This window comes from Miniopterus natalensis, chromosome 20 (genome assembly GCF_054644295.1).
Source record: "Miniopterus natalensis isolate mMinNat1 chromosome 20, mMinNat1.hap1, whole genome shotgun sequence".
In the NCBI taxonomy this organism is placed as follows: domain Eukaryota; kingdom Metazoa; phylum Chordata; class Mammalia; order Chiroptera; family Miniopteridae; genus Miniopterus; species Miniopterus natalensis.
This window is the reverse complement of record NC_142100.1, coordinates 18,237,118-18,258,249: the sequence shown is the minus strand read 5'-3', so window position 1 is coordinate 18,258,249 and position 21,132 is coordinate 18,237,118. Positions and strand designations below refer to the sequence as shown.

The window sequence follows — 21,132 nt, the reverse complement described above, 5'->3', positions numbered from 1 at the left end:
TTTTCTTGGAGAATTTGGCAGAGAAGTAGGAAAATATATATTTATCTTAGCTTGAGGTACAATCCCCTCTGTCTGGGAAGATCGGCCTTCTAGGCTAGCCAGTGGCAGGAGGATGAGGGAAAGGAGGACAAGGACCAGCCTTGCCAAAGCTGGTGCTCCTTGGAGCAGCTGGCTGGGACCCGTCTCCCTCACAGAGAGGCCTTTCTGAAGGGCTCCCTCCCTCTCCTGGCCTCACTGGGTCAGGCATGGAAAGGAGAAATGGGTCCACGCGAAGTATGTGTACACACGCGTCCATGTGCACACGTGAAATACCTTAACCGGCACCTTAACTTGGTCACTAGAAACGTTACTCTTTAATTACTCAGAACTCAATAGAATTTTGGGCTATTTTATTTTGGCTCTTGGAAACTTGTTTCAAGGAAAAGACACTAGGTCATAAACATAGATGTTTGTTCACCAACGTGGAGTTATTATCATCACAGTTTTCAAAGGGGATCTTTGGGTAAACATTCGGTGAAGACCGGTAAGCAGCTTCAGCCTGCGATGCACACAGCACCACAGCACGTCTGTGACGGGACAGCTAATTAACGCCACTGGCCAGAAACACGTGAATGTGGTTCCCTCTCACACAGCCACTGAGATGCACAGTTCTGCTTTTGCCCCAAAACATTTTGGGAACTCCCATTTAGGGACACTCACTGGAGAGGAAGCGGCATACAGACCAGATCCAACCAAAGACGCAGAGTCTGGACTGTCATCCCCCAATTCTCTGGTCTCGGCACCCGGGGCTGTTGGTATCACTAAACCCCCGACTCCCTTCCACATGATCAAGACTGGCCCCCGCTGTGGGTGCTGCTCAAGAGCAGGATCCTAGTTTTGAGTCTAGTTCCAGAATTCAGACAAGGTGGCTCCACCGGACTGGCCCAGCCCTCCTCCCAGGGGGACCACTCGGAAGACATCTAACCGGGAAGTGATGTTCCGGGCGGCTTGCTAACAAGCCCCTTCTTGCCCCTGTGCGCCCAGCTCATACCGCACCCCGACAGGGCTGGGAAACACGAGGGACAGCTAGGTTCTAGAGCAACCGCCAACCTGAAGTCGGTGGCGTGCGTTCAGGCTGGGAGGGACCAGCAGCAGGTGTCAGGCGCAGTGGCCAGGATCTAACTGGCCCTGAAGCTCTTTGGCACAAGGAGCCGATGCGCCTGTCCTGGCCCCAACACTGCCGATGTAATAAAGGTCCTTATCATTCGCTCCAGGTCCGTGGACCGGAAACCAGCCCGTCCCACTCCAATCTGCAGACGGAGTAGCCAATACTCAAATATCCTAACTTCCTAAAAGAGGGAGTATTCCCAGGAAAATAAAACAGGGTGTTTTCTGTTTAAAGGGGCAGGGCTTCTGTTGCTGGTACTGGATTCGACAGTCACCTCCTGGGGTGAGGACCTTCCTGCCAGGGCCAGGGTCAAAGTAAGTTCACCCCGTGCTTCAGCAGCTTCTGCTTGGCTTTGCCCGGGAGGCCAAAAGCGCTGTCCTGGGGACTCGGGAAGCCGGAGCTCCGCGCGGCCGACGCCAGCTGCTGGAAATAGGTTTCCTGGACAGGGTTGCAACAGGCGTACACAGCCGTGGAGGCGTTTCTATGGGAGGAAGACAGAAGGTAAGAGTCCGACGTTGCCTGAGCAGATCACAGGCCACACAGAGACCACACAAGGGGCTCAAGTGAGGCCGCACACCAGGGGCTGCGGGGCAGCTGGCGCGGCTCTGGGTCTACTTACTCACCTGAACTTCAGGTTCCGTGCCAATAACCATCTCCCGACCCTTCCAACTCACTGGATGGTAGGACTGTCCACGGTGGGACTGTCCACAGGGTCTGAAGTTACACTAACTGAATAAATGAACCGATGGCTGCACATTTGTTGACACAGTAGCAGCTGTGCAAAATGGTTTTCACGCAGCCTGGCTCACTCCTCATGTGGCCTCAGGCAGCGGTGGCATCACCCCATTCGACAGGTGAGGCCCTGAGGCTCAGAGGCGGGGGATGCCGCCGGGTCCGGCCTCTGTGCCAAGTGCTGCCAGTGTCGGGGGCGCTAATCCTCCACACACACTGGGGCAGCTGGGTGCGGAGGGGAGCGAGGGCACACGAGTGGGATGTGGAATGAAGTGACAGGAAACCCGAGGACACAGGAGGAGGAATGAGGGTTTGGTGCAAACAAGGACCCACTGGAGGGGAGCCAACTCTGGGGCCAAGCAACCTGTTGGTTCCTGGATCCTGTCTCCAACGATTTCCCCCTGGGCCTCCGTTTCTCCAAATCCAGTGAAAGAGGGTGGAGTCAGAGACCGCTGAGGCTCCCTCACTAGGTCTCTCCTTCTCTGTAAGGGGAGAAGAGGGTCCCACCCTCTTCCTCCGGCCTCTCCCTCTGGGGCCTCAAGGGGCCAGGAGCGCCTGCTGGGATAAGTGCTTTGTGCCGCTCACTGGGCCAGCAGGACACATCACTACAGCCGTGAGGAGGGGCACTGTGGCCTGGTGGCTATGAGCTAATCCCAGCCCTGAGCCCTAGCTTTCTCATATGTAAAATGGATCTTTAACAGCACAGTCCCTCACTGAGATTTTTAAAGAGATTAAATGAGTAGGAATATATGTAAATACATATAAATTGCTCAGCACATGGTGAGTTTTTAAGAAATGGTAGCTGTTGTTTCTGTTACTATTCTTAAAATAAGCTACACATCCCAACGCTAAAACCTTCTCAGCTCCAAGAAAGGTGAAACACTGTAGGGCCACGAGGTGGCTGATGGATCAGATGCTGACACTTATTTCCATCACTCACAAAATAGATTCACACCCACCCACCCACCAAAACCAGTTCCCAAACCAGTGAGCACAGATGCAGACAACGTCTAGGTTGCTGGCCGGGGCAGCTCTGACTTAAAGCCAGAAGAGACACATTGTGGAAAGATACACTGAAATACTGGCTGGCGATGGTGCTGGGCCGCAAGAGCGCCTGCACTCCAGTGGGCGCTAGAACCTCATCACGATGGCCCAGGCTCCAAGGCACATCTGTGTGAGTCCAGAGCCCACACCCTTCCCACTCAACACACTGCCCCTGAAACTGGAAATGTGTGGAAAGAACATGTACTTTAGAGTCAGAGACCCGGGTTCAAAGCCTGGCTCTGCCACTCAACAAGGACGTGACCCTGGGACAGATCACTTCTAGTACTGTGCTTCAGTGTCCTCATCTGTAAAATGAGGGGAAAATGCACTTGCCCAATTGCCCCCGGGACTAAATGGAATGTTCTACACACAGCACTCCCCTTGGACCCTCTAACTTGCCTGATGTTCTGCTGCTGGTTTCACAGAGAAGCATGGAGGGAGAAAGAGGAGAATTCAGTTGGTTAAATGCTACAAATTACAGTAATAATGAATAGAGCTCTCTACTAGCACTAAGGCGTTTAGGATACACAACGGAGTGGAAAAGGAACTTGTAAAACAGTACATTAATGATCTTGTTTTCTAGAAGACTATTAAAGTAGAAAACACTAATCATCTATATTTTATATACAAAAAATGAAAACGAAAAACAAAACTTGGAGTAAAATATACCAAGCTATCAACTAAGGGTATCTTTGGGATGTAGATGGCTGAGGGAGGAAACGGTTTACTTCGTGGATTTGGGAGAAGACTGAATTTCTTATAATGAGCATGTATGCTTGTTAGGTTGGAAGACAGTAGCATCACTTCAGCACCCTTACAGGGAGACAGAGCCCCTCCTTCCCCGGATGGTGAGGACCTCCCTTGTCCTCATTGTTGTACCACAGGGTCTAAAGGAGGTCTCAGCCCCAGGATGGGACCCAGAAAATACACAGAAAAGCAGGAGAGTAGATAACGGGAGCCACAGGGTGAGTACAAGAAGGCCTTAAAGCCGGTAACTGGAATGTTCTCCATTTAGTTATGAGTAAGGCTCTGCCCGGGCCCCCTGGAAAGGTGGCTCAGGGGAAAGCTCACCTGAGGGTCATCTCGTACAGCGAGGGCACCTGGGCGAAGTCGGAATGCATCAGGCTGACGGCCTGCAGGAAGCGGCGATCCTGGGCTGTGGCGGCCTGGGGCAGACTCGCTTCCAGAGGAGGACACAGAAGTTGTAAGTAGCGGACTCCTGCCCACACCTCCCCAACTTAGCACTGTCAGCTGGGACCAGCATGGCTCACAGCCACGAGTGCGGGTGCCAAGGGCGGGATAAAGGCCAGCCCAGGGTGCTGGGCCCTGCCAGCTGCCAGCAGCCAGCAAGCAACGGCACACGCACTGTCCCCGATCATGAGCAACACGGGTTTGTGCGTTGAGTATCACGATTTTGAGGCAGAGCCTTATCACAGGTACTTGGACATGCGTGTGCTTCTCTCAAGCACTGGAGAAAGAGCCAAAAAAAGACAACTGAGCAAGGAAGTGTTTGCTAAGCAAGTTCAACACGCAGCGGGAGCCGGGCTGCGAGAGGAAGCAGCATCCTGGCCGGCTGCACAGCACACGCTCCCGCCGGGCGCCCGCCCCCCGCCCCCCCCCCCGGAGGTGCCCGGCCTCACGCTGCACAGCGCGGCCCCTTACCCGTCAGCACGTTCTGCACGCGGTCGTAATGCGTGAAGTTGTACGTTCTGCTGGAGGCGGCGGCCTCGTCCCTGGGCAGCGTTTCCTTCAGGTGGACCTCCAGCCCATTCAGGGATGCCAGGCTGCTGTGGTACTGCAAAGAAGGCGACAGGCACGGCTGCAGGTCAACCTCGGCGGGCCCCGCGCCTAGCAAATGCGCATCCAAAAAACACCTGCGCGGCTACACGATTTAGCAGAAAGGACTCTGACCAATGTTTTTACCCATTTTCAGAAGAAATGATGCCGTGACACACATTCACTCAGAAGCACCGGTTTCACGGGGAGGGTGCATTCTCATATTTCAGGATGACACTCGTGCACTAACCTCAAGCCTCATCTCAACTCAGTGTCCCATCTCGGCCATGAAGAACTGATGTGGTCACTCTATCTGAAGGTCGGTGAGAGTACCTTGGGCTTTGAGCAGGAAACTATCAGTGGCTCTATGCTGCCCCCTGGTGTGAGTCCAGTCTGTTCCCTCAGAGCCCATTCCATCTCTGGGGCTGCTCCCTGGCTCAGCCCCTTCCACTCACCTCCCGGCCACCCACCCTGGGCAAACATAAAGATATGGCAGGTGATCCACTGAAAGACAAGATGGCAAAATGACACCAGGGTGCCTCGGCCGTCTGCGACCTAATCAAGGAGCCCTTTCAAGGGGAGGTGTGCTCACTGTCACATCTGAGCGGAGTTTCCCATTCTGCAGGGACTTGCTTTTCTAGACAATAGCGGGTGAAATGTGGGGCAAAAAGGCAATAAACGATCTTTCCCCAAATTATAAAATAGACAGCCTTTGGGTCTGGTCATCCAACCCCACTCTCAGAGCAGCAAGCTGATCAAAGGTAGTTATGCCACCCTCCTTAGAAAAGGGGAGTCGTTCTCTGTGAAGCTGCGTCCTCCGTCCTGCCCCCTTTATGTGACAGCCCATGGTGACAGCTGTCCTAACAGGGATGGGCTGTGACAGACCAAGTGACAGGCGCACATATCCAGAGCCACAGAAGGCAGGGCATTTCCTCTTCTCTTCTCTTCTCCTCCCCACAATCACGCCATCCTATCACTAGGGGACAGAGCAGCTGGGGTAGGGGAAGTGAGATAAGCAAGAATTCTGGACCCACCACCTGCATCAGGTCTTTCAATGAGGCCGTTTTCTTGCTGCTAAAATGGGTGTTACAATGCCTCCCCCCAGAACTGCTCTACAGCTTGGCTAAAAGAACAGTTGTGAAGCAGTTGGCATATACTGAATGTACAGAATACATCTTAATTTACTTCCTTCTTTAAGGGCAGCCTGAGCTACTCTTTCTTTTTCTTTTGGGGGGAAGGTAAAAGAGGGAGATCACATCTATGTCATTGCATCCAAACACCGGACCTTCAAAATAAATCTACAGCCGGAGGGGAAGCAGAGAAGACCATGGAAACCAAGGCCTCAGCAGGGAGATGAGATGTATAAACCTGCAGTCGTTGGGCCCTGTGCTGTTAAAGGAAGGAGGTGGAGACATCACTCAGGGCTATGGTGAAGGAGGGTATGGAAGCAAACAAGCCACCACTCGGTGATAGGTGACATGTGTCTGTGGAGAGGGGAGAGGCAAGCAGGGCAGATCCGGAGAGGAGCAGTCTCTTGCCTAGGGCTCTGAGTGAAGGGAGCTGCCATCCCTCTTCCTTTAAGCTCCAAGGTGACTTGCTCCTTTATGAGGATCACAAGTCCTACATGCTAATGAGACTTGCTTAGAATAATATAGATTTAAGAACAAAAACAAGGCAAGCCCCAGGACACCATTCTCCCTGCCGCAGTTTCAACCTCCTGTTCCTACTGTTACCACTTCCCTGCCAACTACAGCAAGGCTGTTACTATAGCAACTGCATCTCCAGGGTAGGCTCCAGAGAAGGCACTGCTGGAAGTGGGACAGGGCTGGAATGGGTTAGTTAGGAGGAGCCTTCTGGAGCCAGTGAGGATTTCAGATGTGCCAGGCCCTCTAGGAAGGAGCCTCAGATCACTGTGGTACAGTGGAGGGGCTATGCAGGGAAGCAGGGGCTTCCAGAGAAGTCCCAACACCAGCTGTGACCATGCAGAGGACAGACCCCAAAGACTGATCCTAGAGCTGCCTAGGCTCAGAAGCGAGGCCCACAGTGGCAGCAATGGCACAACGACACCGCGTCTGCATGACTGCACTGTGTCTGGAAGGGCAGAACCTGTCAACACGCCCACACTGCTGACAAAGAACCGGAGGCTCAGGAGGGCAGAGGCCTGTGTGCCTGGTCACACAGCCAGAACCAAGAATCCAACTTGGTCTCCCTCGTCTTAGAAACTGGCAGAAGCAGGAACGTGCAAAGCAAGCTGTGCACTGGACTTGCTCTCACTCACCCCACAAATGCAGGAAGGCAGGCATGCCACTGCCCCATCATATAAACGAGGACGTTTGCACAAGGCCACGGGGCAAGGTGGAGCACTTGTCCCCTCCTGCTCTGCGGCAGTGCAGTGCTAAAGCGGAGCACCCTCCCCACCTGCCCACGTTCCCAGGGGGCTGGGGTGGGTCTGAGCACACTCACCACCTCCTCGATGGCTGCGCTGTCTCCCAGCAGTGGCTCCTCGGCCAGCAGGGACAGCACCAGCCCTGTGACACTGTGAGTGTAGAGGTTCATGCGCACAAGTCCTCCCCGGGATGCTGGGGTCGCCCTGGAGTCAGTGCTGCCTACAGAGAGGCCATCGTCTGAAGGGTCTGCAGAGCCTGAGTGGCATTCCAGGCCAGGGGCTGAGTGGCTCTCATGAACCCCGTGCACACACCACTCTGTGCCTTCCTCCCCCACAGGAAGCTTCACTCCTCTCTGCCTAGAATCTAGGTGGGGCGATGACAGTGGCCAGCTCTTCCTTCTGGGGAAGAGGTCTTCCCTGGGTATGGGGGCATGGCTGCTGTCCCCAGGAAGGTCTTCGTGTGGCTCCAGGGCTCCATTCTGGGTGAGTGAGTCAGGAGGGGAGGGAGAAAGGAGGCCTTTGCTGACTGTGCCTACAGGCAGAGCCTCGGGTGGTTTGGGTTCCAGGTTGTCAGAGTTGCTGACAGATTCCTTGTGACAAGGACTACCACCATCTGGGACACATGCATTCGAGAAGGCAAAAGAAGCTGAGGATGTTCCCATTTCCTGAGTGTCTGGAATGTGGAGTTCAGACAAGTCCAGCTCCTTGTTCCCTCTGACGTGGTGGAGACCAAGACCCTGGTCCCTGGCAGCGGCATGCAATCCTGCAGGCTGGATGCTCTCCAGATCTCGGTCAGAGAAGTGTCCATTCTCTCCCCTGCCATTTGGCCAAGCTGTGTCAGGGGACCTGGACTCAGGGCCGGTTGCCCACGTCCAGGCCATGGCTTCCTCATGCCTACTGGAGTCTTCTTTCAGGGAAGGTGGGCTCCAACACTTTGGAGGATGTTGGGCAGAGTGCTCCTGGAGTCTGGCTGGAGATGTGGGAGAGCTGGAGAACAAGGGACATGTGAGGGACACAGCTACTGAGTGCAGGGCAAGTGTCCCTCCCCAGGGAGACTAAAGCACCGCCATTGGTGACCTGTGGGTGATGGAGGCCGCAGAGCCTAAGAGGCCAAACAACCGGTATAAAAATAAGGCGATACCTGGCTCTCGGGGCTTCACACGGTGATCCAGGATCACCTACTGGAAACGGCAGGCAACACTGAGTAAGTCACCCACACTTGGAGGTCTACTGAGTCAGCCCTGTACTGAGTACCACACATACACTCTTTCCAACTTTCACCATGAGTCCATGAAGTAGATATTACCAGGTCCATTTTATTAAAATTAAGGCTCAGGTAGTGAATGGACTTGCCCAAGGTCATACAGCTGGTAAGCAACAGATCTGGGTTTTGAAACCCACACTCATGTCACTATACCAGCTGCCTCTTATCTCTACACTGAAGTTCCAGAAGCCCCTTTCAGGGCAGAGCATGGAGAAGATGGAGTTAAGGATGGGGTGTTCCAGGGGATTGCGTGGATAAACCCATGCGAGGGACTCCCTAAAGCATGGTTTCAGGTGAACCCCGGAGCTCCCTTACCTGGTCATATGCTCCCGTGGGAACTCATGGAGACTGGCAGCTTCCTCTTCTGTCACGAAAACGGGCATGATGTGGACATTCGGGGGCAGGATGGCACCTAGAATCACAAAGCAACATGGACAGGACCCTCCCCTGGACCAGAGGAGAGAGAAGGGCAGTGACTCTTCCTGGGGTGATGCATGGACCCCACGGGCCAGCTCAGAGAACAGAGCTGCGGTGCCCTCCTCAGCCCAGACAGAAGCACAGAGCTGCAGCCACGATGTCTGTGATTAGCAGGGAAGAGCCCACGGGGGCACCTTTACTCCCAGCTGTGGTGAAGGGTGGTATTTGGTGGAAGAAAATTTAGTGGCGCTTAAAAACAAGATGCAAACTGGGGAAAAAGCAGCTCTGACAAAAGGGATGTGCCCCAACTTTTGCTTCAAAATAAAACAAAAGAACCCTCTTGGGGGCACATTCACATCCTGCACAAGGTCTTTCCGCACCTGCCATGTGTCTTACCCTCCTAATCAGGATCCCCTGGAACTTGTTTGAGCCGTCTCATTATAGAGACTTAAGGGGGATCTGAAAACGGGGATTTATAAGGCATGCTAATACAATGTAATACACAGATAACTTACTGTAGAATTGTACTGTATTAACCAATGGTTAACATTATTGACAAATGTCACCCAATTAATTAATTTTTAAAAAGCTATGCCTAAAATTAGTTTTATTTACAATAGGATTTTGATGGCTAACTCTGTACTTAGAGCTCTGTTCCATCTATTGCCCTAATCTTCCAAGCAGATGAAACCACCGCATGGGACGACTTTCACAGGACGTGCAGAGACGGGCAGCACTCTCAAAACGGGACAATGCCTGTCACTACTTACCACGCTCCTGCAGGGCATCCCCTCCTGTAGGTAGTCTCTGAAATAAACACACACAAGTTGGCGCTGGGTACCACACTCTCCTCCTGACCTAACCATCAGGACTGCCCAGGGCCATCTGTTCATAAAATAAGATTGTCCCAGAACGCTTGTCCCCTCCACATGCCAATAGCGAAGCAGATGGAAGAGAGGCTCCCCCTAGCTGCCTGCTCAACCCCGTAGAGCCTCGCGATCGTTCTAAACGTCCACTGATTGATTAAGTGCAAAGAACTAGCCCTATGATACATTTAAACCTATGACCTCATACGCTAAGGATAAACGAGTAAAACAAAAAAGGAAAGGACTGGAGGAAGTATGTCTGATGCTAACAGTGAGCATCTCTGCACAGTGCAACTGTGGGAAATTTTATTCTCAATGAGCATGTGTGCTGGTGTTTTTCATTACAAAAGCAATTAAATAGATATACAATGGAAGTATTTAAAAATAGTTTCTGATTTCCAAAGTGATTCTTTAGCATCTCTAAAAATCCAACATCTCTTTGACATAAAGCCTATCGTTAAGGAAAGTCAAATTCTCATAGTTCCACTTGGATTGAAGGAAAACCAACTATCCAAGTCGACCACACAAAAAGGAACCTTTTCTTTTAGCCTTGCTGGTGAATTCACTCTTGAGGAAAATACCACCGACAGGCCCGGGGTCCTGACAAAATGAAGGGAGATGACAGCCCCACAGCCACCTCCATCCACCCACCACAGGGATCGGCCTCGCCAGGGGCCACCTGGTGCAGAAACATCCCACCCAGGTGAGAGGACTGTATTATACCTGGTCCCGAGGTGCAGCTGGACGAAGCAGGACCTTGGCCGTGAGGGAGGGTGGCAACTGCGTGCTAACAATCCTAGGAGGTCAGACACAGGAACAAGGACAGCGTGAGAAGAAATAAGGTTCCTAACACCCCATGTTGGACAGGATCTTGGGGACACAGTTGGTGAAAAGGTGTCAAGTGGTAAAGCCCTTATGGAGGGCACTCTGATAATTTCTATCAAAATTTTTAAATTGTACCAAGAAGTATGCAGAAGAATTTTCATTACAGAGAAAAACAATAAAATCGTGTAAAAAAATGGGTAAATAATTTAAACTTCTATCAAAAAGAGAATAGCTAATCATTTAACTATTCATGAAGAGTTAAATTAATAGTTAAATCAACCAATAAATGTGCAGCTACTATAAGGTGGACCAAGAGGGGTTGAGAAAGAAATCTCCACTCTGTACATTAAGCTGAGGAACCATATGATCCCATTTACAAGGAGAACAAAAATAAAATCAACAACGTGTATGTGCAGACGTGTGAAAACAAAGAACAAAGGAAGGATGCTCGCCAAATGCTAACTGCGGAATAGGCGGAGTAAGGGAGAGTGGACAGGAACCTCTAACTGTGCTGTGTGTTTCTCTCTAGGTTCATTTTTTTACAACGAGAATGTGTTCATGCATTCAGTGTGTAATTTAAAAATGATAAAGAAATACAAAATATGGAAAGGAAAAAAATTCCATCTCTGACGGCCATGTCACTGGTGAGCCTGGAGGCACCACGGGCTGACTCAGAACCATCAGAATGAAAAAAAGGGGAAATGGATCCACTGGGAACCAGGGACTATGCTTGATCCTTCGAAGTCTGTCACATGATCTCATTCTCTACAAAGTGCCTCTATTTCCAAGAAGAGAAACAGAGATGGAGCAAGTTGTTCAAGGTCACACGACTGGGAGAGAGAAGCCAGGGCTGGGAACACAGCCTACAAGACCCCTGAGACCCCAGGAGCCTGGGGAGTTATTCTAGTTGCACATCCCTCTGGCCGTCAGAAATCTCAGGGCACTGTGCTCAGGCCCTGCCTGCCCCTGGGCTGTAAGGGCCAATCTTCCATGAGAAGAGAGACCTTGGAAGATGCATGGAGGGCCTCTTAGGCACTCAGACTCATGGAGAGGCCCTCCAAGTATGTGAAGAGGCATAGAGAGATCTCAGAGGCCATCCAATAGACAATCTAGCCAAGAGGCTGGCAGGAGCTGAGGAGAAGCACTACTGATGCTTTGCAGAGCAGAGCTGGAGCGGCAGGAGGAAGGGCACAGCAGGCTTCCACACCCCCTCACTTATGCCGTTGCTGGGGACCTTGGGGCTTTGCATGTGCGTTACATAGACTGGCAACTACAAAGGCATGCCCCATCCTGAGAATTAGAAGGATCTCTTTAAAATTGCCTATTCTCAGGGATACATGGAACAGACGTCAAAGGGGAGGAGGGAAGGGGGAATGCATGAAAGAAGGTGAAGGGATTAGCCAAAAACATATATACGCACAGACACAGAAACAGTGCGGTGATAGCCAGAAGGAAAGGGGGGTGAGGGGTAGGTGGAGATGGGCAAAGTTGGGGGAAATGGAGACAGAAAGAGACTTTTCTTGAGGCAGTGGGTGCACGATGCAGTGTGCAGATGATGTTTTGTTGAGTTGTACACTTGAAACCTGGATGGTTTTGTGAACCAGTGTCACCCCAATAATTTCAGTAAGTAAATATCTGGTTTTCCTATTCCTATTTTCTGGACACAAGAGTTTCCAATTTCCAGCTTTGCTCAAAAACAAGTACATATTTTAAATCAAATCTAAACTACCTGGTATTTGCCAAACCAGTTCACTTAGAACTGGCCCAAAAAAGAGCTCCTGCCTATGATCTGGAAGTGGCCATGACTGGCATGGCCAAGTCTGTGGCAGGGGAAGGGGGTGAAGGAGAGAGCTCTGGTGTTACTCACTGGCCTTTATAGAGGATGCAGCCAGCTAGAATGTGAGGAGAGCGCTGGCAGGTCTGCAGGATGAGGGCTGCCTTCAGCAAGAGCAGGGGTTCCACCTGTGCAGGGCAAGACGCATGCCCACAAGTTAACATGCTGACAATCAGCGAGGAAGGGAAGGGAAGGGGAGATTGTGGAACGAGTGACAGGTCATAACCCGGAGCCTGGAGAAAGGAGACTGTGTCACATGGTATAATCGTGTCCTCTCTGTACGCAGAACTCCTGACACCAAAGAATGCCCAATTCTTGGAACGGGGACAGGTAGACTAGCCAGGAGACCCTATCAATGCTAAGACGAGCAAGCAGTGAGAGAGGAGGCCTACAGGTCTCAAATGCAGGTCATGGTGCCAGTTGAAAGCCTCCCCCACAGCCCTCACTGCCCTGCCCCCAAAGCACAAGCCCCAAGGTGACACAGCTAACTTGATGTCTGATCTGGGCCCATAACTCTGTTCCATGACATAGAGTGAAAACCTCATGGGTTTGAGTGAAAACCTCATGGACTTTCACTCAGGATACACCTCAGTTCCACCTGCCTTGTAAGGAGTCTGTTGCCGAAAGTCCCTAAAACTACCTGACAATGAGGATGTGATGTTCACCAAGATCAAGGCCACAGAGCAACAGGCAGCCAGGCAGTCAGGCCGGCCACACAAGCAGCCTATGCGTCTCTGGATGCCAATGGCAAATGGAGTGGCTCAGAGGCAAAACACTTCCCAGCCACTCCCTCCCAGAGACAGTGACCTTGTTTGCACAATGTTAGCACTGGGTACTTTTAATGTTAAGAATAATTAAATCATATATTAATATCAAGCGAGAAGGGGACTTTCCGATTACCAAGTTCAACATTTCTTGCATTAGCAGGATAACAATAATACCCTTATTGAGTATTTACTTTGTGTCATTTAGTATTGTCTCATTTCATCATCAAAACAGTTCCGGGAGGCAGGTATTATGACCCCATTTTATGGATGAGAAGAGTCAGGCTCTGAGAAACCACCTGACTTATCTGAGCTCACAAAGCTAGTGAGCAGCAGCATGGAATGTGAGTGCAGGTCTTAACCACCTTGACTGACACATCCCAGTCACCTCTTGATATACAGGTCATTTAAAGGGGAAAAGACAAGTGTCCAGAAGCTCAATTCCCATACATGAAACAAGAAAGGGGGAGGAGAATGTTACTTTCGTCCGGTCCAAGTTCCAGAGGGAAGTGAAGATCTTATGCAGGTCGCTGGTGTTTTTCAGAATTTGCTCAATGAAGGTGTCCCATTCGGCGCTCAGTTCTTCCTGAGAACAGCTCTAAAAGAGAGACAGCCTGAGATCAGAGCTGAGATTCTGAGACACACTCTTCCGCACACAGGGAGCTGGCAGAAGGGAGGGTGAACTTTCTATAAAGCTCCTACCCTGACAACCTCCCCACCACAGACTCAGTGCACCTGCTGGGGGAGGGTGGCAACTAGGCCCTGCTCTTTCCAGCTGTCCCCGGGAGGAGGAGATGGAGATAAGAATGTGGAATGAAATGCGACCTACGCCACTGGGGAACAAGACATCTGAGACGGACTCTAGGAGTCCTTGACCTTGTCCTGGACACGGTGTGCTTAGGTAGAATACACAGACCCTAGAGTAAGTGCTGTGTTCTGGCAATATCGATTTTGCTCAAGAGGCCCCACACTGACTCCTCAACGCTCTCCTCATACCTCGTAAGCTAGAGAAACAGGTCCATTGTAAAAATTAAACAATCCAATTAGCTGTTCCAGAAACTGCTGGCAGCTGCTATCAGGGAGCTCCACAGCACAGCCCAGCACCTGTAAAGAGGGAAACCAGGAACACAGGCATTTTCCTGTATTGAGTCCAAGCTCCGAATCCTGGCATCCAGGGCTCACTACAGCCAGACTGCATAGCTCACTGACACTGATCTACTGCCCAGCCCCACACCCTCCACTCCAGCCAAGCTGGTCTCCCAGAGAGCAATGTGCTCATATGGCCCAACCTGAAGGGCCCGCCTCCTTCCTGCTCATTTGCCCAGGCGCCCCACCCTCCACCCCCTTCAGTGCCCATCACAGGTTCTGGCACCTCCAGGATGCTTGTTCTGATCACTCTAGCCCACACTGACCTCTTTTGGGACCCCTAATAGTGTTAGGCCTGTTATCTGGACACTGAATGTCTAATATGTGTTTCACTGAGAGCACTGGGCTCAAACCGTTTCATGAACAGCCACGTCATCTCCCAAGCTGGACAAAGTGCTTTGAGGACAGAAACTGACTGAATCATCCTGAGTCCTAGAGCTCCAGAATGCTGAGTGTGGTGTTTAGTTCCATGAGGATAAACACTGGCTCAGTTAGAACACAATCTAGCCATATGTTCAAAGAGCCTGACAGAAGTTCATATTCTTTGACTCAGTAATTCTACCTCTAGGAATCTCTCCTATGGGAATCATGAGAATCAAATAAACGAACAAACCCTGACGATAATAAAATGATAGAAATAATGCCAACAAAGCTGAATATTCTTCCTTACACTTAAACATCCCTCAGCTCAGGAATTCTTTAAAATTAATGCAGGCATGGGAAAATAGCACTTTAGCGTATATGGTACCACTAGCTGTAAAGAGTGGTTTTTCTTTTTTTTTTTAATGGGTCTTTGAAACCTGATATACATGCATCAATGTCTTAAGAGTGTCTGGGTCACTTACCCAGGAAGTGTGGAAGTATAAAGACTATAAAGAAGAAAAAATGAAATTAAAAACTCAATTTGCATCACAGAATAAAGAGAATTTCTGTAGGTTGGCTTCAGTCATTCAAAGGAGAGGAGGAACCATGGTGCATGAGCAATGCTGGATATGTCAAAAGTGTCTGGAGCACTCAGTTCTGATGGGCACCTGCAGGTTGACAAGAAGTGTGGATGATCCCAGACACAGGACACGGAGGGAGGGAGGAGATTTCAGGCTCAAGAACTAGAGAGCATGACTCTCATCATGATACTAATCACCCAGACAAACGACTCACAGTAGAGGCACTGGCTGTACCTGTTAAACTTACCCAAAGGAAATCTTCATCTACCTTGATAGCGAACTTAAGTTTCCGCAGCCGAATGAGAGTGGGAGGAGAGCCAGAGATGTCAGAAATACAGTGGACCACTCCAGCAATCTGGCCACAGAGCAACTCCTTTTGGTCAAGCAGGGTCTAAGGGAAAGCAGCAAATTCCAGACAGGAAGTTGAAATTGCTGGGCTCTTGTGTCATTCCTTAGGGCAGATATAGTCTGCAGGCCAGATCGAGTCAGCAGCCTATTTTTACATGGCCCATGAACTAAGAATGTTTTTTTAAGGGTTGTCAAAACAACAACAAAGGAGAATATGTGATGAAGACCTTATGTGGCTTCTTACAGAGCCTAAGATATTTACTCTGGCTGTTTTTAGACACAGTCTTTGGCCCCTGCCTGAGCACCACAGTGAACACATAAGATGATTCCACAGAACCACATTTCTGTTCCTAGGATAATGCCCTATAATTGAACCCGCGCGCATGGGCAGAAGCACGAGCCTTTCATCCCTGTTCAAATCCCCTGCCGAGTGGCCAGAGCAGCCTAGATTAATCCCAATTATCCAAGCCAGAGGGTAATCACATGAGCAAATTTACAGACCTCCTAATCAATCTTAGCATTAACTCCACTGTGGCGCAGCCAGACATTAGGTGATAAACAGAAAATGTACAAACCGCCTATGAAGAATGCTTGCCTAAAAGAAATGAACTTGAACCTAACCAAGGCTTTCGGTCTTATCACTATTTAAGAGAAATGTGGTGGGTAGAATCCATTAAATGACACCACTGTGAGGAAGTCATCAGCTAAAACCAGAGTGTGGGCCATGCTCAATTCTACTGCACAGATAACCTGGTTTCTTCAGTAACTCAACAGCACAGGGGGGATAAAGGATGGGTGGGTGAGGACTGTCACACAGTATAAGTGACTAAACACACAAAATAACCAAGTGGAACAGTGAACCTTGCTTGGATCCTGATCAGGAAAAAGAGAAAGGGGGAAGGAAGGGAAAAAGAAAGGAAGGTAGGTCTAAGTAACATCTAAGATAGTAAGGCAAAATCTGATGACACTAAGGAATTATTGTTAGTAATTATTATAACTTTTGTTAGGCATGATGTTAAAATTTTTTTTAAAAAGTCCTTTTCAGTTAGAGATGTTACTGATACTAGTGAGATGACACAATGTGTAGGATTTGCTTCAAAATACTCCAGAAAAAAAAAAGGAGGGCAGAGAGGTTAGGCTGGGTTATATAATATTGGCAAAGTGTTGACAACTGTTAAAGCTGGTGCCAAGCACCTGGGGGTTCATGATACTCTTCTCTCTACTTTTGTATATATTTAAATAAAACCTTTTTTTTTTTTTCTTAAATGAGTTGATCAAAAATTGGGAGCAACGGGGGCAGAGAGAAAATCATGATGATAACAGAGAGCCACAGAAGACGGAGGTACTGAGCTGCCTGGGGATTTTAAGGCCAGAACAAGAAGAAATAGTACAACTAAGTATAAGAGAGTAGAAACGTAAGAAAGCAGTCCCGGTGTAAGCCCTATACTTTTGAACAGTCACCACTTTGAGGTGTACATTTTTTCCTGGGGATCCCCACAAAACAATAAACAGCATGCTGGGGGGGCTTACCTGGGAAGGGTAAAAGTAACAAATGCCAGCTCTAGTTGGGTCTCCTTCTTCCTTTACCTTTGACCCGTCATAAAGGAAAAAATAATTCCACCTGGCAAGAGAACAGAATGGAACCGAGTTTCCTTCCATGCAGGGGTCAGATCAGGGTGTCTGGAAGCACAGCTCCCTATTCCCAGCCCGAGGAGAGCTCATCACTCAGTGTTTGCAAAGCCTCCCGGTGGCCCCAGAGGAAGAAGAACCCAGTGGTTACAGATAAATAAAAACCATTTCATACGTGCAGATGAGTCGAACTAAAAATATGCCTCTATCCAGCCGTCAAACTGTCTGTGAGAAAGACAGACAGGTAGCTAAGGAAACGCGGAGCGCCCACGATGACGCCTCTTATTTGAGATACTGAGCCTTAACTACATAACCACATGGTTTGGTAAGCTATCTTTCAAGGCCCTGACATCAAAGTAAGTTGGGGATGTCCCAGATGCACTCCTCATATCTGCTGGGCACAACGATCTCCCGAAACACCCCTTCTACCAGGAACTATGGATTCATTTAACAACCATTACTGAGGGCCTAAGTGTGTGTACTGGGGTCCCAGCGATGAAAGGGATCCAGTAAACTGCTTGTTTCAGTGAAGGGAAAAATGGGGCCTTTTAGAGATCACAGAGAAACACCGAACCTCTCTCTGCCTATCAAACCCTTGAAGGATAATTCAACCACGATCCCTCATCAAACTGCCGATCCCCAGGGGAATCCCTCTCCTTGATTTCCATAACCCTGTTCTTCCACCAAGTCTCAGTCTGCTCTGCAACATAATTATAACACCCTCTTTAAGACCACAAAGGCCAGACCTGAGTTTTACTTCTAAATCTCCTAGAACACACCTAGCAGGTTAGAGCCTAAGGAGGAGCTGTGACCACTGTCACCTGTGCTCTTCTCCCCTGGACTCCCTACCACCCTCTCTGGCTCCCACCTTATCTTCCTGATGAAAAGCTCTAACTCAGTTTCTAGTCCAATTGCCTTCCTTAGTTCCAGATGTGCAAGTGGCTTCAGGGCAGGTCCAGGTCAAAAAGCCCCCCAACATGTTTCAGGCTCAACTCAGACACCCCACTGCCGGGCCCCGTTCTACCCTTTCCTGTGTTTTTGGGGTCTCTTCCAAATGCCCACAAGAAAACCTGGATGTCATTTTGAACTGCTCTATCTGGTTGACTTCCACACAGGTTTTACCAGGCACTAACCCTGCTCAGTCTACTTAAACCAGGCCTCTCACTTTCATCTCCTCCACTAATGTTTGCTGAACCAAATTACAAGAGAGGCTCAACTCACTTGGGGTTGAGAAGAAAATGGAGCTGCAGGAAGACATTGTGTGATACCTTTCAAGAGCTAAACTGAAGACTGGCCAAACCTCTCCTCATGGTATAACTCTGCAGTGCAACCATTTCTTGTGTTTCAAAAGCGAAGACTCCACCGCCCACATTATCAAAGCCAGATGCATGATCGGCCATGACTATCTTTTCTACAGTCTATCAACGCTGGACTCGTTCGACCACTGCAAGAAGCTTGCAAAGTTACAACACATCAGCTTTGGTGAGAAACGGCTCACATGTTTAATTCAGCTGCTCTGAAGAAATAGCTTTTTTTTTTTACCCCCTTAATAAAATCAAGACAATGTGGCTGGGTCTTCAGTTAACCCAAAGCACCAGTCCAACAACCGGCCAGGAACTAAACCACAGCAGACCTCGCTACTCACCAGGAAGCTGACTTTGTCTCTGTTGAGGTAGAAGCTGACTTTGTCTCTGTTGAGGTAGAGGTGGCCATTTACTTTCCAGTCGCTCTCATTCTCTTTATTTGGATTTTCTTTTCCAGTTATGGCCTCTTTCTCCACAGCAGTGACTGTTCCTGTGTCCCCGATCCAGTGAATCCAGACATGGGAAGTTTGAGTGTTTTCAGTTACAACTGTCACTTGTTTAGTTTTCATTCAGCATGAAAGTGCTACTTCCCTCCTGACAAGCCCTTGGGTTCCATGAATACCCCCATGCCTCTTAGAACCTTGGGAGAGAATATAAAAAGGCCAGAGGATTCTACCAGAAAAGTCAGATCCACTAATCCGGTTCTGTGAGCATCAACTCTCTGGCTCACTACAGAACGACCTCTTCAAAAAGCTCACCAGGAAAGCCCAATAGGGGAAATGCATGCTGAAGGCGCTGTTCTGGGGCGATTTCTAGCTTGTGTGGTTCAAAGCCACTCTGAGGGTTCTTTTAAAAGTTTTGAAGCTTCCTGTTCAAACATCAGTGCCTTAGCCCTAAAATAAACACAAGGAATAGATTATTTCAGAAACCCACAAGAGAGCATGTGACCCAGCATGGTTAAGCAAATGGTGTACTTCAAAAGAGCTTTCTAGAAAGTCAAAAACAGTTGCAAAATAAAAAAGAGAGGGTAGCAGGACTTCAAATCTTTTAGTTTCTTGAACAGCAATGTCTCAGAAGAATAAGTTAAATAATTAAAGAAGCTCTGGGTGCCAAGAACAGCTATGCAAATAAGGCCATTGCTGCAGTAATAATGGGAACTCAAATTAAGGAATTGTTACCTTGACAGCTCAAAAGTAATCTGAACATGTAGAAGTGTGGAGTTGGGAAAGTCTCCAAAAGACATAGTGAGAATTTAAAAAGTGGCTTTCGAACTCCCACAAGAGACAACTCACACTATCAGGGGATTTAAGAGTCTGAACGGACGGAACCTGGCATCATTTACTCTAATACTTCTCTCTCGTAATCTTCAAAAACTAGCTGGACTGGCCCTGGCCCGGTAGCTCGTTTGGTTAGAGAGTCATCCTGATACACCAAGATTGTGGATTCAATCTCCAGTCAGGGCACATACAAGAGGCAACCAACCGATGCATAAAAGGGTGGAGCAACGAGTTGATGTTCCTCTCTCTCTCTCCCCCTTCCTCTCTCTCTCTAAAATCAATTAAAAAAAAATTACATGGACTGTCTTTGGCTTACTCTCTCCAGAGATAGGCAGGGCACAGTGTTAAATTTATCTTTCCACCAAGCTAAAACTGGCCTCCCAGTAACCTCTACACACTGGTCTGCATAACACTCTCCAGGGAAATTAAACAAGGTCTAATCCTTCCACAAGACAACCCTTTGGTCTCTTCAGAACTGTCTGTCTATTGTCACTTTCTCCAAGATTAATGTCCCCGGGGACATGGTTTCAAATGCGTGCTCGCCATCTGGCATCCTCCTTGGATCACAGTAGAGTTCTTTAAAGCTCCTTTGGTAGAGAGAAATCCCTAGAGAGGACCCCACTGAATCTCTGATGGCCTGTACAATCTTTATCTATTCTCAGCTCTCAATATCTTGGGGGTGGGCCTTCTCATGGTTTCTTTGAAGCGTATCTGGAAGCCTGTGGAGAGCATCGAAGCTCTTGGAACCGCGGACAGCGGCCTGAAACCCCCTATCCCTTGTTCCCAAAGGGCTGGGCCCTGCACTGCCAAGGCCCACTCTCTTATCTCTGAAAGGTCCAGGAGAGGCGGGTAATGGCCCTGGGATAGAGCAGGGGTTGGAATGTGACCACAGAAGGCTCTGGCTGCCCGCGAAGTGGCAATAACGGCAGAGGAAGTCAAGAGTGGCCAGCTATGACCCGAGGGGGGGTGGTGGTGGTGGTGTAGGAAGTGGCCTCCGTGGGTCAGCGGGGCAGGAAAACAGGCGCTAACGACTGCGAAGGACCAGGAAGCGATCGGTTACCGTCCAGGGCACTGGGAAGCGTCTGGCCTCGGCGCCAGGGGGCTGGGAATTGGTTGGCAAAGGCGCAGAGGTCAGCCTGGGCCGGGTCACCGCGCACGGAGGCCGCGATGAGGCGCTCGCGGACGCGGTCCCTCCCCTCGGCGTCCCCGCGCTGCCCACCTGCCGGAGTAGCCGGGCAGCCGGAGGACCGGGGTTCGGGACCCGCAGGGCGGGCGGCAGCGGGGCGCCAGCGACTCCCCACCCCGCCTCCGGTACCTACGCGCGCCGCGGAGAGGCCCCAGGGTCACGCGCCGCCGGAAGCTCCCGCCCCCTAGAGGTTCCCGGGCGCCCGCGCGCGCCGATGACGTAGCCGCAGCGCGCCGCGCTCCC

At 50.0% G+C, this 21,132-nt stretch overlaps 1 protein-coding gene across 7 annotated transcripts; it reads right to left on the bottom strand.

The window, feature by feature from the left end:
- Nucleotides 1-1,328: 1,328 nt before the first annotated feature.
- HPS4 (HPS4 biogenesis of lysosomal organelles complex 3 subunit 2) lies at nucleotides 1,329-21,040 on the bottom strand. Of its 7 annotated transcripts, XM_087828666.1 has the most exons (14): nucleotides 20,923-21,016; nucleotides 18,768-19,319; nucleotides 15,393-15,536; nucleotides 14,052-14,159; nucleotides 13,537-13,653; nucleotides 12,325-12,419; nucleotides 10,356-10,428; nucleotides 9,537-9,573; nucleotides 8,665-8,761; nucleotides 7,163-8,072; nucleotides 4,586-4,718; nucleotides 3,995-4,103; nucleotides 1,435-1,628; nucleotides 1,329-1,401 (listed from the first exon to the last, which is right to left on the bottom strand). In XM_087828666.1, the coding sequence occupies exons 2-13, from the start codon at nucleotides 18,993-18,995 to the stop codon at nucleotides 1,457-1,459; spliced, it is 2,223 nt and encodes a 740-aa protein (XP_087684792.1). In that variant the 5' UTR covers nucleotides 18,996-19,319; nucleotides 20,923-21,016; the 3' UTR covers nucleotides 1,329-1,401; nucleotides 1,435-1,456. The 7 variants fall into 7 exon arrangements, with proteins under 7 accessions (XP_087684792.1, XP_087684793.1, XP_016064207.2 ...); XM_087828667.1 differs by lacking the exon at nucleotides 20,923-21,016 and adding an exon at nucleotides 21,023-21,040 and having other exon boundaries at nucleotides 1,357-1,628; XM_016208721.2 differs by having other exon boundaries at nucleotides 1,357-1,628.
- Nucleotides 21,041-21,132: the final 92 nt, after the last annotated feature.

Coding starts and splice junctions, on each gene's coding strand:
- HPS4 (XM_087828667.1), bottom strand. CDS start 18,995: ATGAAAACTAAACAAGTGACAGTTGTAACTGAAAACACTCAAACTTCC. Junction 13,654..14,051: donor CTGTTTCTCTAGCTTACGAG/GTATGAGGAGAG, acceptor TCTCTCTTTTAG/AGCTGTTCTCAGGAAGAACT. Junction 8,073..8,664: donor CCACGGGAGCATATGACCAG/GTAAGGGAGCTC, acceptor CTTGTTCTCCAG/CTCTCCCACATCTCCAGCCA.